Raw genomic sequence first — 13,956 nt, forward strand, 5'->3', positions numbered from 1 at the left:
GAGGGGGAAGTGCTGGGGAGTGATACCAGTCAAATTATGTTGCTACAATGCATGCATGTAAGAACATATAAAAACAAATCCCACCGTTGTGTACAACTATAATGTACCAATAAAAAATGGTAAAACTAAAAAAAACTAAAACAGAAAGCTTAATGATATAGGAGTTAATAAACCAATCTTGAAATTTATCAAGGCAAAAACCATCCAAAATAAATTATATGATAAAAGCTAGTAATAATCAATGTCTAAAAACTCACTAGAAATGTTATTTCTTCATTTGGTGAAGTCTGCTCTTGAAAAAAAATCAAAAGATAAATCTGATTCCAGATGGGCCACAGTCCTTTGAACATACCTTCCACCTTGCATTGGGGTCATCTGTCCATGAGGGGTGGAGGCTGGGGTGGGTGGCTTCAGGTCGCCGGGAACCTCTGCCATGGAATTGCTGCCAGTTGACTGGGGGGTCTGTGGGCCTTGCAAGGATCCTGAGTTAGCTGGTGGTAGACAAGAGAAAAACGGAGAAAGAAAACAGAGGTTACCAAGTAGCTCATTTTTGCTATTTATGTATATAAAAGAAAGAATTTAAAATAAGGCACATTAAAATAGTGTCAATAATATACTGTATGGATACATAACAACAAATCCTGCTACTATGTATAGTTATAATATATTGATAAAAAATGTAAAATAAAAAAAGAAACAGTACCAACATCTATTGATGACAACAGTCGGTAAAATTAGTTGCTTCACATTGTTTATAGTGAAAATTAGTAAGAGGAAAGAGTGTGCATGTGTGTGCACGCGAGCTGGGGACCGGCCCAGGGCCTTGCCGTGCAGTGGAGGTCCTTACCACTAAGCCACACCCCTCATCCTCAGTAAGGTTCTCTCTGAGTAGAATACATGGGAATATACCTCATTTTTGAGTCATAAAACATTTATGCCTTTTGACTGGGTAACTGCTTTCCTGAGTATCCAAGAAAATAATAAAAAGAAGGCTTTAGGCAGAGCAATGTTTATTCCCGTGTTATCTATGCTGGAGATATTCTAAATGTAAATGAAGAAAAACAGGAAAAAATTTTTAGTCCATCAATTGACAGACTATTATGTGCTTTAGGAAAAAAAATTAGAAAATAGTTGCAGTCTTGGGCAATGAGAAATGTTTAAGAGGAAAAGCAATGCTACAAAGTAACAACGAGGCTTCTATTATTTTAACACCTTCTCAACACCTGGATGTGTAAGCACTGTCTCAGGACACAGTTGGTTTTGGAGGTATACAATCAGATTCATTATTAAAAAACACAAGTCATACTGGTTTGGAGTTCTTTAATGTTGCTGTTAGAGTTCTGAGATTTTGCTTTAATTTATAATTACATTATAATAAAGCTCAGAATTGAGATTTTTTTCCCCCCCAAAACTCAAGTGGGATTCTTGAAAAAATTAATTAATTCTGCCTTGTAGGAAAACCAAAATATTTCAAGGGCTCCAGCTTTATCATGTATCATGGTCCTTAACATGTTGGACATTCTGCAGATACTGGTTCCACTTACTGACTAAGCAGGGGGGACGTGCCCACTATATTCCACCTGGGCACTTGAGTGTAGCAAACTGACAAGGAAGGTGACAGCCCTGCCCTCATGATGTTCACGATCAGGGAACTCGGAACCAAGGGCAGGATTATTGCTGACTGGCAAGGACACCATTTGGCGTGTTACCATTTCTACTTCCTCTCCCGTGAAGTATCCAGGGCTCACTACAATTAGCGTTATTCACATTTTACTTCAAAGGAAATGGAGGTTAAACAAGTACCCAGATTACAGGGTAAACTATAAAGGAGTCAGAGATGGAAATGCGTAGATGGCTTCTTTGCAGAAAGCCCTGTCTCTTCGCACGGACACCCTGGCCAGATCATAGCTGCCTGGCCCTTGGTTTGAGTGGTCCCGGCCGTGCGCCAGACGTTCACCCTGCCTTCCTGGCACATGGGAGGCTTGGGATTTCTCAGACAGGTGGGAAGACTACCTACTAACAGAGGTATTTTAGAAGAAACACTAATTGAAGACTGCTTACAAATAAGACTTTGGCAAGCCCTGGAAATGCATATTAAGCAGGTACACCATAATAAAAGAGTGAAGTAGTCTTATAACACAGAAGGGCGAGCCTGCAGACCGGCCGCCCCCAGGACTACAGAGGAGAGACTGCTGCTCCTTATGGCACAGGCTGTGCTTACAGAAGGACCCTCATTTACCAGTATTCACATTCACAGCTAATAAAATTTAAAAAAGTGGGGGAGGAATCTTCTCTTGCCAGTGTTTTTCCTTTCCTTTCAGGGGAAAAAAAAAAAAAAAAAAAAAAAGCAGCTCCATTAGAGGCGGCAGCAGCTGTCTAGGACATCCCTACCTTTTGCCAGAAGCTACGAATGTATACTCTAAAGTAAACAATGGAAAGGTTACTGAAGGTTAAGTACATTCACACACTTCAGACAGAACAGCCAGGCTCCTAGCTGGGAAGATAATTTACACAGCACGGAACCGGTGCCCTAGTTCTGGCGGGAGGGGTGCAGGGAGGAGGCGGGGAGAACAGCAGCTGATGTGTCCCAGGTCTAGTGACTGGAGGTCAACCAGAGGGCACCTTTGTTTATACCCCAGCCCCTTTCTCATTTATCTTCCACTGAGGATTCCCTAGTTGGATCCATGACAGGTTTTGTGACATCATCTGTCAACTAATAATAGAAATTCAGGCAGCCACCTGCCAGCAAAGATGGATGGGTTTTTGGTTACAGCCTTACTAACTGAATGTAGAGCTTCCTTGCCTGATTTTCCACAGAGCTCTTCAGCTCCCTCCTCCCTCTGGCCTGCAGGGGCCACCTGGGTTGGTGGTTCCTGCGCCTGGCTGAAGTATGGAACTGCGCTCTCTTCTGTAGGTTCAGTAATGGCGACCCCTTGGTGGCTTGAAGATGCAGACCACAGTCCAAGGTCTTGCCCAGGTTCATGTAGCACACCTGGGTGTCCAATGTGCCTATGTGGTGTAGCCCCTGAGGTAAAGGGGTCATGCCTCCAGTGACCAACTGTACTGATATCTAAACGCACAGAAGGCACATCAAATCAAAGTGATATCAGAGATCCATGACTTGCAATGTTCTTAGGACATTGCCAAGTGATCTAGCTGTTTCTTTTCTTTTTTTCTTTTGGTATGGGGGATTGAACCCAGGGCACTCAACCACTGAGCCACATTCCCAGCCCCTTTTTATATTTTTATTTAGAGTTGCTTAAAGCCTGGCTAAGTTGCTGAGACTGGCTTTGAACTCTCGATCCTCCTGCCTCAGCCTCCCAAACTGCTGGGGTTACAGGTGTGCGCCACGGCACCCAGCTGTGATTTAACTTTTTCATTGGGTTCAGAGACTATTTGGACAAAAATTTAGAATATTTCTTGGGAATAATTTAGTTCAGTTTACCTGAATGTGCTGAGAGTTTTTTTTTTTTCCATACTGGGTATTGAACCCAGTGAGGCTTAGCCACTGAACCACACCCACCCCCCACCCCCCCTTTTTATATTTTATTTAGAGACAGGGTCTCACTGAGTTGCTGAGACTGGCTGTGAATTCGTGATCCTCCCAGCTCAGCTTCCCGGACCTCTAAGCTTACAGGTGGTTGTCAGTGTGCCCACTGTAATTGTGTTCTTAATGACTTCGAAGAACACAATTTTTTGGCTCAAAATCAGTTTGAAAATTATGGAATAAATGAGATCCTGACATGGAGAAAAGTTAGAAATAATTTTGATTTCCTTCGTTGACAATACAAATGTTTCAGAGTCACCCTCCTTAATGGTGGTCTCAGACCCAGGGAGGCCACCTGATAGGTGCATGGTCAACTGATGCAGGGTCTGACTTTGGAAGTGGGGACAACACAGCTCACTACCCACTAGCCAGTCTTGTGGGGTCACAGCACTCTGCAGGTGCTCTCTCGGCTGGCCATTGGCTTCATGGTAGAGGCCAGGAAGCTTTTTTGCTACCTCTTGTGTCACAGGAAGGAGCTCTATCTGGTCAAGGGGTGCTTGCACAATCTAATCTCTTCTGTGCAGCTAAAATCATAATGCCATCATAAAGGCAGTAGAGTCAGAAAATGGGAAAGAAAAGAGCCGGCTGTTAGAACAGGCCTCCACCTTCCAGGATGGGGGGACTTCCTTCCAGTACCGAGGCTGAGGCATGCTGGGACAGCAATCTCCACACACAGCACAGACTGATCGGGGACATGCTCTCTCCCTTGGATCTTTGCAGACAGCACCATTTTGTTCCCTGCACCCCACTGAGCTTTTAGTTTTGAAAAATAGTTTCGGAGCTGTTTGTAGGCAGCTTCTTTCATTCTGTGAACTGAATGTAATGTGCAATTTAAAAACTTAGATTTCCCAATTTTCCAGATACACCCTAAGTGACAAAAGCTCACGATCTTTAAGGGTAGGGTCAGAGAGGAGGATTTCTCCTTCTACTTGGAACCCACAGGGCTAAATCTAGGTATGTTTACTACAAGTGCACTTTAGGATGGAGAGTGTTCATGAGAGACTCGTTGACTGGCAAACCGTAGACACCAGCTTTGCCACTGGACAGCAGCTGGAGGCAATCATCAAAGGGAACAACTCTCTTCTCTGCCTCCTAGGTGTCAACTCTTGACCTGCTACAAAGACACTGTCACAAAGGCTGAGAGGCATTTGGTGGGTCTGGTGAATGACCTATAGTCAAACACCCCACATCTGACCTCCTGCGGTCCCACTACATGCCTGTGGGGTACGTAGCTTCTTCTGGCCTTTGCTTTCTCGGGGTGTGCAAACAGTGTCAAGATCCAGGGCTGATGTGAAGGCAAAGTGACAGGCATGTTGAAAGTGCCTGGCACTGTACCACCCAGGAGCGGCCGGGCTCAGAACAGGCCATGTCACACCAGCAGTGGCACCCGCTTGTCTCTCACCCAGGGACAGGAACACACAACAGAGTGCTGAAGGTGGCCTCTGTGATGACCAGCAGCCAGAAACAGAATTGGGATTTATGTGGGTGACAAGGCCGCCCAGAGCAGAGGATGCTGCCAGTTTCTTCCTGCCTCAGATATTGCATTTACCATCAGAATGTGAGGCTGGGCAATTCCAAATGTGAAACCCTAAGAGGAAGAACGAAGGCTAGCAGGAGAGCTGCAGAGGGCAGGTCTCTCCCGGGGATGGAGAGGCTGGCATGGGACCTGCTCTGCCTGGAGGGTGGAGGTGAGCCAAACGCAAGCAGGGTCCTGACTCTGGCCCTGTCAGAGCTGACTGCCCATCCCCTTTCAGGAGTAGGGATGAATGGGCCGTGATGGCAGTTCACGGGACTCCTGCAAAGTGAGAACCTGCTGGGTAGGGGACATCAAAAACCAAGTCCAGATTTCACTTTGCTAATGTACAAGGAAGAGCTGACACTACCAACTGTTCCACCTACAGGTGGTATTGTGCAGGGGGGCTAAATATTGGAACAGGTCAATGTGGTGGTCACTTTACACAGTGATATGAAATACTTAAAAATTCTTTTATAAGAAATGAAGAGGTGTGGCTCAGAAGTGCAGTCCATTTTGAGTAAATCAGGTAAAAGCCAAAGAGTGACGCCTTCCAAGCACTGACCACAGAGGGCACATCCCAGTTCTGGTCCTCACTTTCCTACAGCTCTGCCAAGGGGCCCAATTAAATGACCAAACAAAGGGAGACACCATTTCCTCTCAAAGGTCCCAAGCGCCCCACCTCGCCTCCTCCCCGTCCCCACAGCTGTGAGCCTCCAGCTCTGGCCTCTGGTGCCCTGGGCTTCCCTCTGCCAGCTGTAGCGCTGCCACCTACCAGGAGATGGCGGCTGGAGCTTGGGCTGCTTCTTCGTGTCCCCGGTGCTGAAGACTTCCGGCGGGGGCTCCTCCCCTCGCTCGATCTTGCACTCGAAGGCAAACAGGTACTGAATATACTGCTTTTTCAGGGAGCTTGCGGCACTGCTTGAAGTGCCAACATTTAGGTTGGTTGCCAGCTCACGCCACTTCTTGTTTTTATTAACCTAGCAAAAAAAGAAAAAAAGAAGGAACAGCAGGATCACTGGCTTGCAGCAAAGTGGCTTGTTTAAAGCCAGGAGACAAAAAAAGCACTTAATGTCTTGGTTGACTTTTTTCATTTGCCTCTTTTAACTAATGCTCATTACTCCCACTCGCAGCGCACAGACAGCATTCACAGTCATGAAGCCATCAAGGAACCTGCTGATAGCGACAGAAAGGCACGCGCTCGCAGAGCCTTCGGCTGGCTCCGGCTCCTGGTGCCTCCTGGGCTCCTCCAGTGATGGGCACTCCTGCTCACACCATCCCACCCCATCTCCAGTGAAGCCAAAAGGGCATCGAAGAGTGGACTTAGAAGTAACAGCATGGTTGTGCAATGCACGTGTGTTTTCTTCCAACAGCCAGAGCTCCCAAAGTGAGACTGTAACTCTGCCATGTCCATCTGTCCACCACTCTCTCACTGCAGGCTTCCTGTGGTGTGGGCAGAAGCAGCACCTGTGCAAAGGTGGGTGGATGAGTCCCCATCACCAGATGCCCCCAACATAAAAGCCTGACATGGTGCCATGGTGCCCTGGCTGGGCCATCGGCCCCCCGCTGAGTGGTGCGGGCGGGGCACACCTTTGTATGTGCTGCACAGGACGAACCCCCCTGAGGCTGGAGACCCCTCCAGGGCAGAAGGCAGGGGACGGGGACAGGTCCAGGTCCAGGGAGAGAAAACGAGACGGTCCTGCAGTGCAGCATAGAGATTTGGGGCACTACTTCAACCTCCTTCCCTCCCGGGAGCAGGTTATGAAAGGTCAGACACACGGGGATCTGCAAAGGACTTGGGGCAGGCTGTGTGTTTGGATGCCTGATGTGCAAAGGAATGAGGAAGGGTTAAGGAGCGTGGCACTCCATGAAAGGCTGCATTTCTAGATTCCACCTTTCTCACAAGGCTCTTCACGTCCATCGCTTAGTACTAAATGGTGCAGAATAAACCACTATGGCATGCTTAGGGAAATGCCTCTTCTGGCACTTAACACAAGACCACAAACAGCAGGCCTGTGGCTGCCCCCAAACCAGTCAGCATGCTGCCTGGGGCAGCCTGAGCGGGAGGCCTTGAGCTGGTCTGTGGGGGGTACAGCACCTGCTTCCAACACATCTGATGCCCACTCAGTGGAGAGCAAGATGGGGCGCCCCAGCTATGTGAGTAACCCTCTCATTAGCACGCTAGCAAAGGTACTTGTCTGCAGATCCAATTTGGTTGCGCGCTGCTGAGATGGTCACGAGAAGGTAGGCTGACAACAGCTGCGTGATACCTGTTTGACGGCCTGGCTGATTCTGAAGCCCAGGTGGAGGAGCCCAGGGGCAGGGGGCATGTGGGGTAGGAGGCGGTGGAAGAGAGGCGTCTGGGTCACTTTCTCTGCTGACCATCCCTCACATGGGTCTGTGTCATATCTGATTATGAGTCTTGGAGCAAGCTTAAAGGTTTCTGTCATAGGCCTCAGTTAGGCACCTAGCAGGAAGGCCAGGATCAAAGGCTCCTCCTGTGTCCCCCAGAATGGCAGCACCGAGACACAGCAGGCCCTCAGGGACACTTGTGGACGAGAGGACGTGTCCTTGGATAGTGATCTGGTCATCGTGGTGGGGTGTGCGGTGCAGGGACTGCAGGTGACTGTTAGACCACCAGGCTGGAGGGACGGAGCTGTCTTATTTCACTGGTCTGGGGTGAGCTCCCCAGGAGATTTTAATGAACGACTGGGATGGAGAACTACTGGGGAAGGAGAAGGCAAGTTTGGAATCAGAGACCTGGTCCTGCTACCAACTGTGGGAGTGTCCCCGGGCTACCCCGTCATGGTGCTTCATCCTGTTATGCACGAGTTTCCTCGGCTATTTTCACCCCTCTCTGGTACTAGGTATTGAACCCAGCAACTCACCTGTGCTCGGCAAGTGCTCTACCACGGAGCTACTTCCCCAGCCTTTTGTTTTGTTTTGTTTTTAAATCTTAAGACAGGGTTTCCCTGAAGTGAACCTGTGATCCTCTTGCCTCAGCCTCCTGAACTGCTGGGACGAGTCATGACACATGGCTTCCTCAATCTATTCTTTAGGGCCAATGACCCTCCACCATGTGGGTATACAGAAAGACAAAGGCCACAGCGTGACACGAGCTCATGCTTTAGTACCCTTACATGTTTCTGTGACACTATTTGTCCACATAACTAGACTCCTTACTAAAAAATAGTGGGGCTGGGGTGAGCAAAGCAGGTGCCTGGGGCATGAGATTGAGGGGACACTCACTCTGAGAGTCAAGCAAGTACCCACGGGCACTAGCACGCCAGGACAATGAGCACCCTCTGGAGCTCTGTGCCCGGGTGGCCTCCCCTGCTGTACTGAAAACCACAGCAGAAGTCTCCTCACTGCCCAGAGATGGTGGGTGTGACTTTACCAGGATGACTTTATTTCTGGACAGAGGGAAACAGACAATGTGATTCATATCTGACCCAGAGAATTAATTCAGCCATTTGTCAAACACTTCTGAAGTGTTTACATGAACTAATGGCAGATTCCAGAGAACTCTAGAGCTGCTGAGGCCATACTGGATTGGTGGCCAAGCCCCCTGCCCCCCTCTAGCACCCAGAAATGGGTCCCAGGAAGCTGACTTTCCAACAGGTTTAGATTTTCCTTTGTGAGGAAAAAAACCCTGATTCCACGTATTTAAATAAGCTTCTCTCTATAATGTCTCCTGATTCGTTCGTTTGTTCGTTGGTTCTCACCTGGGCCAAACCTCCAATCTCTTTGACACAGACATAGAGCCGGAACAGGTCCAGGGGCTTCTTGCCCACTGCGGGCAGACTGGAGACAGGGGAGCCCCTCTCCTCCATGAATGTCAGGTACCGGTCCACCCACAGCTTCCGCTCTGGCTCGCTCCCCAGCTCGTACACCTTCGTGATCTTCTCCCCGGTGGTGGTGGAGGAGCTGGACTTCTAGGGCCAGAGGGAGCACGGGGAGGAGGCGGTGGGGCCGCGGGGAGGGGAGAAGGCGAGGAGACAGTTGTGAGCCCACAACAAGAAGAGGCGGGAGTAAGATCTACCGCTATCACACGACAGTCAGGAATGAAGGCTACTAGTTCAGGCACAGACTACACATTCTCCTAATTAAGAAGTACACTTTGACTTTACATAAAAGGGCCCAAACTCTCCCTTTCAGACACTTAAAAAACTAAACCAAAATAAATAAAACCCTTTTTAAATTTTGATATAAGCGTTGAATCCCAGAAGGCAACATTCCAATGAAGTATTACAGCAATTTTAGAAAGAAAAGGTTCTAGCTCAGAGAAGGAGCGTAGTGAATTAAAAATATTGTCATCTTGTAGAGTCCTGAACTAAATGTATTCCTACTTCTCCTTGTCACACCAATAATGGCTAGTGTGGGGTTCAGTGGTAGAGCGCTTGCCTGGCATGTGTGAGGCACTGGGCTCAATCCTCAGCACCACACAAAAATAACTAAAGGTATTATGTTCATCCACAACTATATGTATATTCATTCATGAAAACCCTAAATCAATTGGAGAAGCAACCTTGTGGTGTTTTCCGTGGATCTGACAGGTGACATTTTCAGCCCTGGACAGCCCCACTGTATGTCCTTCCTGTCTTTTGTGTCTCTGCTCTTGCAAGAAGATTTGTGTATTTGTATGTTTGGCATGCTAGGGTTACTGTGTGACACTACTGCCAAGTGCTCAATGAAGACTTCCCTGGATCGAAGAAGTTATGTCATTCTTTCATGTGGACTTACTAGGCTGTCACTGGCAATACAGTCACTATTTGAGACAGTCCTGTTAGGTTTTTCCTTTTATTTAGCATTAACATAATTTTAAATACACAGATGAAACCTGGGCGTGGTGGTGTCAATAACATGACTGTCACTGAGGTTGGCTGTGACACCTTATTTCTTGACTTGAGCCTTAGTAAGGCAGGCCCTGAGAAAGGACGCCCGGGGACGCCACCTTCAGAGCCTGGAGAGCAACAGCTTCGCCTCTGCCACATCACTCTCCAAAGCCATTCTGGTGGCAGCATTAAGCCTTCAGCCTTAGAATTACCAAGGCATAAAATCTTTACATAAAATATATAATTATGGGTGATGCAGCTGATGTAGATTAAAAATGTAGAACAGCAGAATAAAAAAGTGTGATCTCTGAGAACTGACTTCAGTGTTGACGTTAAACTTCAAGTCACTTAGGAATGATCATTATCACTGTTACTTTGTGGTACTAGGGATTTAACCTACCGGCCCTCTACCACTTAGTCACTTCCCAGTCCTTTTTTAAAAATTTTGAGATGGGCTCTTGCTAAGTCGCTGAAGCTGGTCTTGAACATGCATTCCTCCTGCCTCAGTCTCCCACACCGCTGGGATCATAGGCATGTGCCACCACTCTTGGCAAAAAATTATTTTAGGTAAGAACTTAAAACATACATCCATATCCATATATATGAGTCCATTCCCACATATGCCCAGTCTGTGTCAACATATGTCCAAACTCTAAGCTTCTGAACTTTCCTTTCTGTGCTACTGTACCCAAGGATTGAAGCGGAGGAAGAGAGACTTGTCTACACAGAGCCACTGGACTCCAGACTGGCTGCACCAAAGGACACTGGTGTCCCCGCAGGACGCTGCTGCCAGGGACATGCTGGTACTGAGCTGCGTTTCTTTTGGGGACATACACTAAAAAAATGGGTCCCCGTGTCTTCTAAACGTGAAGTTTTGAAATAATAACACGAAGAAAAAAGTCTTATCTTCTAAAATTAAATAAAAAATGTCTTCTTTCATGTCACTTGTGAAAAACTGAGAGGTAAAGTTTGAGATTAAATTTAAAGATATGAGAAATAAAAGCAATCATTTCAATTTAAAATGACTCTGACTGGTTCTACCCTTATCCTGAATGTAAGATCCATCTGCCAGTTATGACCTGGTCCTCTCTAAACTGATACTGGGGAGTGGCTATTCATTATTGGGTGCAGACATGTTCGTTCCTCCTTTTTGGGTGGTGAGGCAGGTACCAGGGATTGAACTCAGGGACACGTGGCCACTGAGCCACATCCCCAGCCCTATTTTGTATTTTATTTAGAGAAAGGGTCTCGCTGAGTTGCTTAGGGCTCACTGTTGCTGAGGCTGGCTTTGAACTTGTGATCCTGCTTCAGCACCGGGATCACAGGGGTGCACCACTGTGCCCGGCTGCTCTTGCTTTTTGAAGGCAGCGATGCCCACAACCTGAAGCGGGCCTGAGGTAATGATCAGCTGCTTAGTTTGCATATATGTATTTTAACTTCTTTCACCTTTCCTTGTTAACTTGTGCTATCTCAATTTGTTCTCCTAAAATTAGAAAAATAAATAAAGGTAAGTTTCTATTAGGTTTATTTTTAATATTAAGATCTTCCCTAAAGCACTTTTATGGCACCATAATGCAGGACAATGCACCTGCACAGTCAGGCCTCCATCTGGTGACACCAATCCTGTGGGGGACTGCTTGCTAGCCTACATCAGGCCTGTCTGAATCCACCAGCCCACACTTCATTTTTCTTTTGCAGCCCTTCGGTACACAGCTGGTAAAACTGCTTTGTATGTGGTTGCTGGTCTCACTGCACTCTTTTGACTGGACTTTAGACTGTCTTTAATCTAAATCAATAGCACTTAGCACAGTGGCCTCCACACTGATGCTCCTCGATAGATATCTGTTGTATGAAGGCTCAAATGGAAGGAAAAAGTGTGAAGTCTGGCGGCATTCAAATAAGAACCACAAACTGACTCCAGCAGCCTATGCACGGGAGCTCAGGTGCCAAGGTGGGAAGCGAACGTGTACACAAGCAGCAAGACTGCAGGCTGAGAGGGCCATGCTCACTGCTAGCGGCCACAGCTCCACCCCAAGGCCTGCTCACCAGTCAAATTATTCCCAGAGCCAGGATCTGGGTGGCTGAACAGACAGAAAGGACAGGAGGAGAAACGAGGCTCGGCAGATAAGGAGCACACGTGTTATCTATTACCCTGCTGCCCAGGCTCAGCGCGCCTCTTCTCTATGGAAGGCATTAGCCGTGGGCTGAGGAGGTAGCTCAGTGGCGGAGAACTTGCCTATTATGCATGAGGCCCTGGGTTCCTTCCCCAGTACCCAGTACTGAAGAAAAGCAAATTAAAAAAAAAAAAAAAAAAAAAATCCTAGACATTAGCTACTAGGAAACCTCAAGATGGAGATCTTCACCTTGGTTCCCCCCTCTCCATGCTCCCAGCAAAGGACAAGCAGGCAGCTTTCAGAAAGACCAGCGACTTTTCCAGATCACCAAGGACCATCTAGCACTGCTTGAGTGTTGTGAAAATTACATCCTACTGTTCTGAAACTGTTGTGGAGGCAAGAAAAGGAATGGAAATTGCTGAAAAATTACAGCAAGACATTCTTATGGTGCCACAAATGTTTTCATTGCATGTACTTTAATTAAGCCTAAAAGTACATTTTCCTAAAGCCTTCTAGGCAGATTTACATTTTCACAGTCTTTACCATATGCTTGGTGATATGTATATGTGCATGTGTATGGACAAATGTTTATTTTTATTTTAGAATGTTTTGTAACAAAACAATGTTGGTCCATAGTACACTGTCAAAGCAACAGCAGGTTTATTATTTTGCCTCTTTCAGGCCTGCTGTTAGATGGGCTTTATTAGGGACACTATTAAGAATAATTTCAAGCACAAATTGGAATGGTATCTCAGAAAGAGCAGTTAAACACTCCTGAATCGCATGTGTTTGCAGTGCTCTGAGAGGAGGGACCTGAGCTCCTTCAGGATGCTCTCCTTTGAGGCCCCCTCCTGGATTATCAATTCATTCAAAAAAGTGGCTATTGCTCACTACAGAGCAAGAATCTAACAACTTTCACTCTAGTAAATGGCTTCTCTTGTCTTTATCTAGCACCAGAGCCAGAAGTCTGCTTGTCAAATTTTAAACATATAACAATTTATGGTACAAGAAGACTAATGAATGTGGAAATATTCAGAAAAAAGTTAATACACAACTTCAAGTGTAAATGCATTATAAACAAAAAATGGGGTCAATGATTGTTTGATTTTCTCACATTTAAGTAGTAAGTGGGATTTTGATAAATTTTTCCTACAGACTCCCTGGATAGAGACAATCTGACCAACAAGCTAGAAGCTAATATCCACCTCAGTCATTCTTTGTAATTTGGAGAGTAGCAAAATGAGCATTTAAATATAAAACATGGTCTGTTTTAAATGAAATTATTATTCTTAATTATTGTCAGAAATTTTCAAGATTATTATTTTTCACCTCTTAAATTTTTCCTTTGAGTCAATGTACAAAATGTTTTTGGAAAGTTACTTGAATTCTACATGTCATTTAAGAGCATTCATTTAAGATCCAAAATGCCTTTTCCTATTAGAAAGAGAGAGAGAGAGAGAGAGAGAGAGAGAGAGAGAGAGAGAGAGAGAGAGAGAGAGAGAGGGAGGGAGGAAGGAAATAATTAGGGTGGATTATGGGGAAAAACCCACACAATATTGCTGCCTTCTGAGGCTCAAAGCAAATAACACAGAGATACCAAAATTAAGGAGTCAGCTCTCCCTGCTCTTCAGCCCTGCTTCCCCCATCCTGGAAGCACTGCGTGTCTCATCCTGGGCTGCAATGGAAACGCATCTCCAGGGAAGGTGAGAGCAGAGTGCCCTTCCTTCCTCTGAAAGGCAAATGCTGGTTGTGCCAGAGCTCCTCGTGAATTTCACAGACATTCACTAGAAAGGCCAACCCTTCAACACGTCAAGCTCTATCTGTTTAACCCAGTGAACGGATAATTAATAGCAGACTCCTTTTGGGTTTTGACTAGATTGCCAGATCCCGCACAGCCAGAGTCTTCTTCCCTCTGACTCGCTTTTCCTGAGCTCTGCTCTTCAATAC

The 13,956-nt window shown here is 46.4% G+C and overlaps 1 protein-coding gene across 11 annotated transcripts in view; it reads right to left on the reverse strand.

The window, feature by feature from the left end:
- The window catches only part of ARID1B (AT-rich interaction domain 1B), a 405,422-nt gene that overhangs the window by 18,511 nt on the left and 372,955 nt on the right, over positions 1-13,956 (reverse strand). For 10 of the 11 annotated variants that reach the window (XM_079146755.1, XM_079146754.1, XM_079146753.1 and 7 more), the window contains 3 exons: positions 8,786-8,995; positions 5,836-6,040; positions 353-491 (listed from right to left, as the gene is read on the reverse strand). In XM_079146755.1, the coding sequence (XP_079002881.1) occupies positions 353-491; positions 5,836-6,040; positions 8,786-8,995 (554 nt within the window). The remainder of the gene's footprint in view (positions 1-352; positions 492-5,835; positions 6,041-8,785; positions 8,996-13,956) is intronic. The other variant, XM_079146749.1, reaches the window with a different exon arrangement.

This window comes from Sciurus vulgaris (genome assembly GCF_902686455.1).
Source record: "Sciurus vulgaris genome assembly, chromosome: 7".
In the NCBI taxonomy this organism is placed as follows: Eukaryota; Metazoa; Chordata; class Mammalia; order Rodentia; family Sciuridae; genus Sciurus; species Sciurus vulgaris.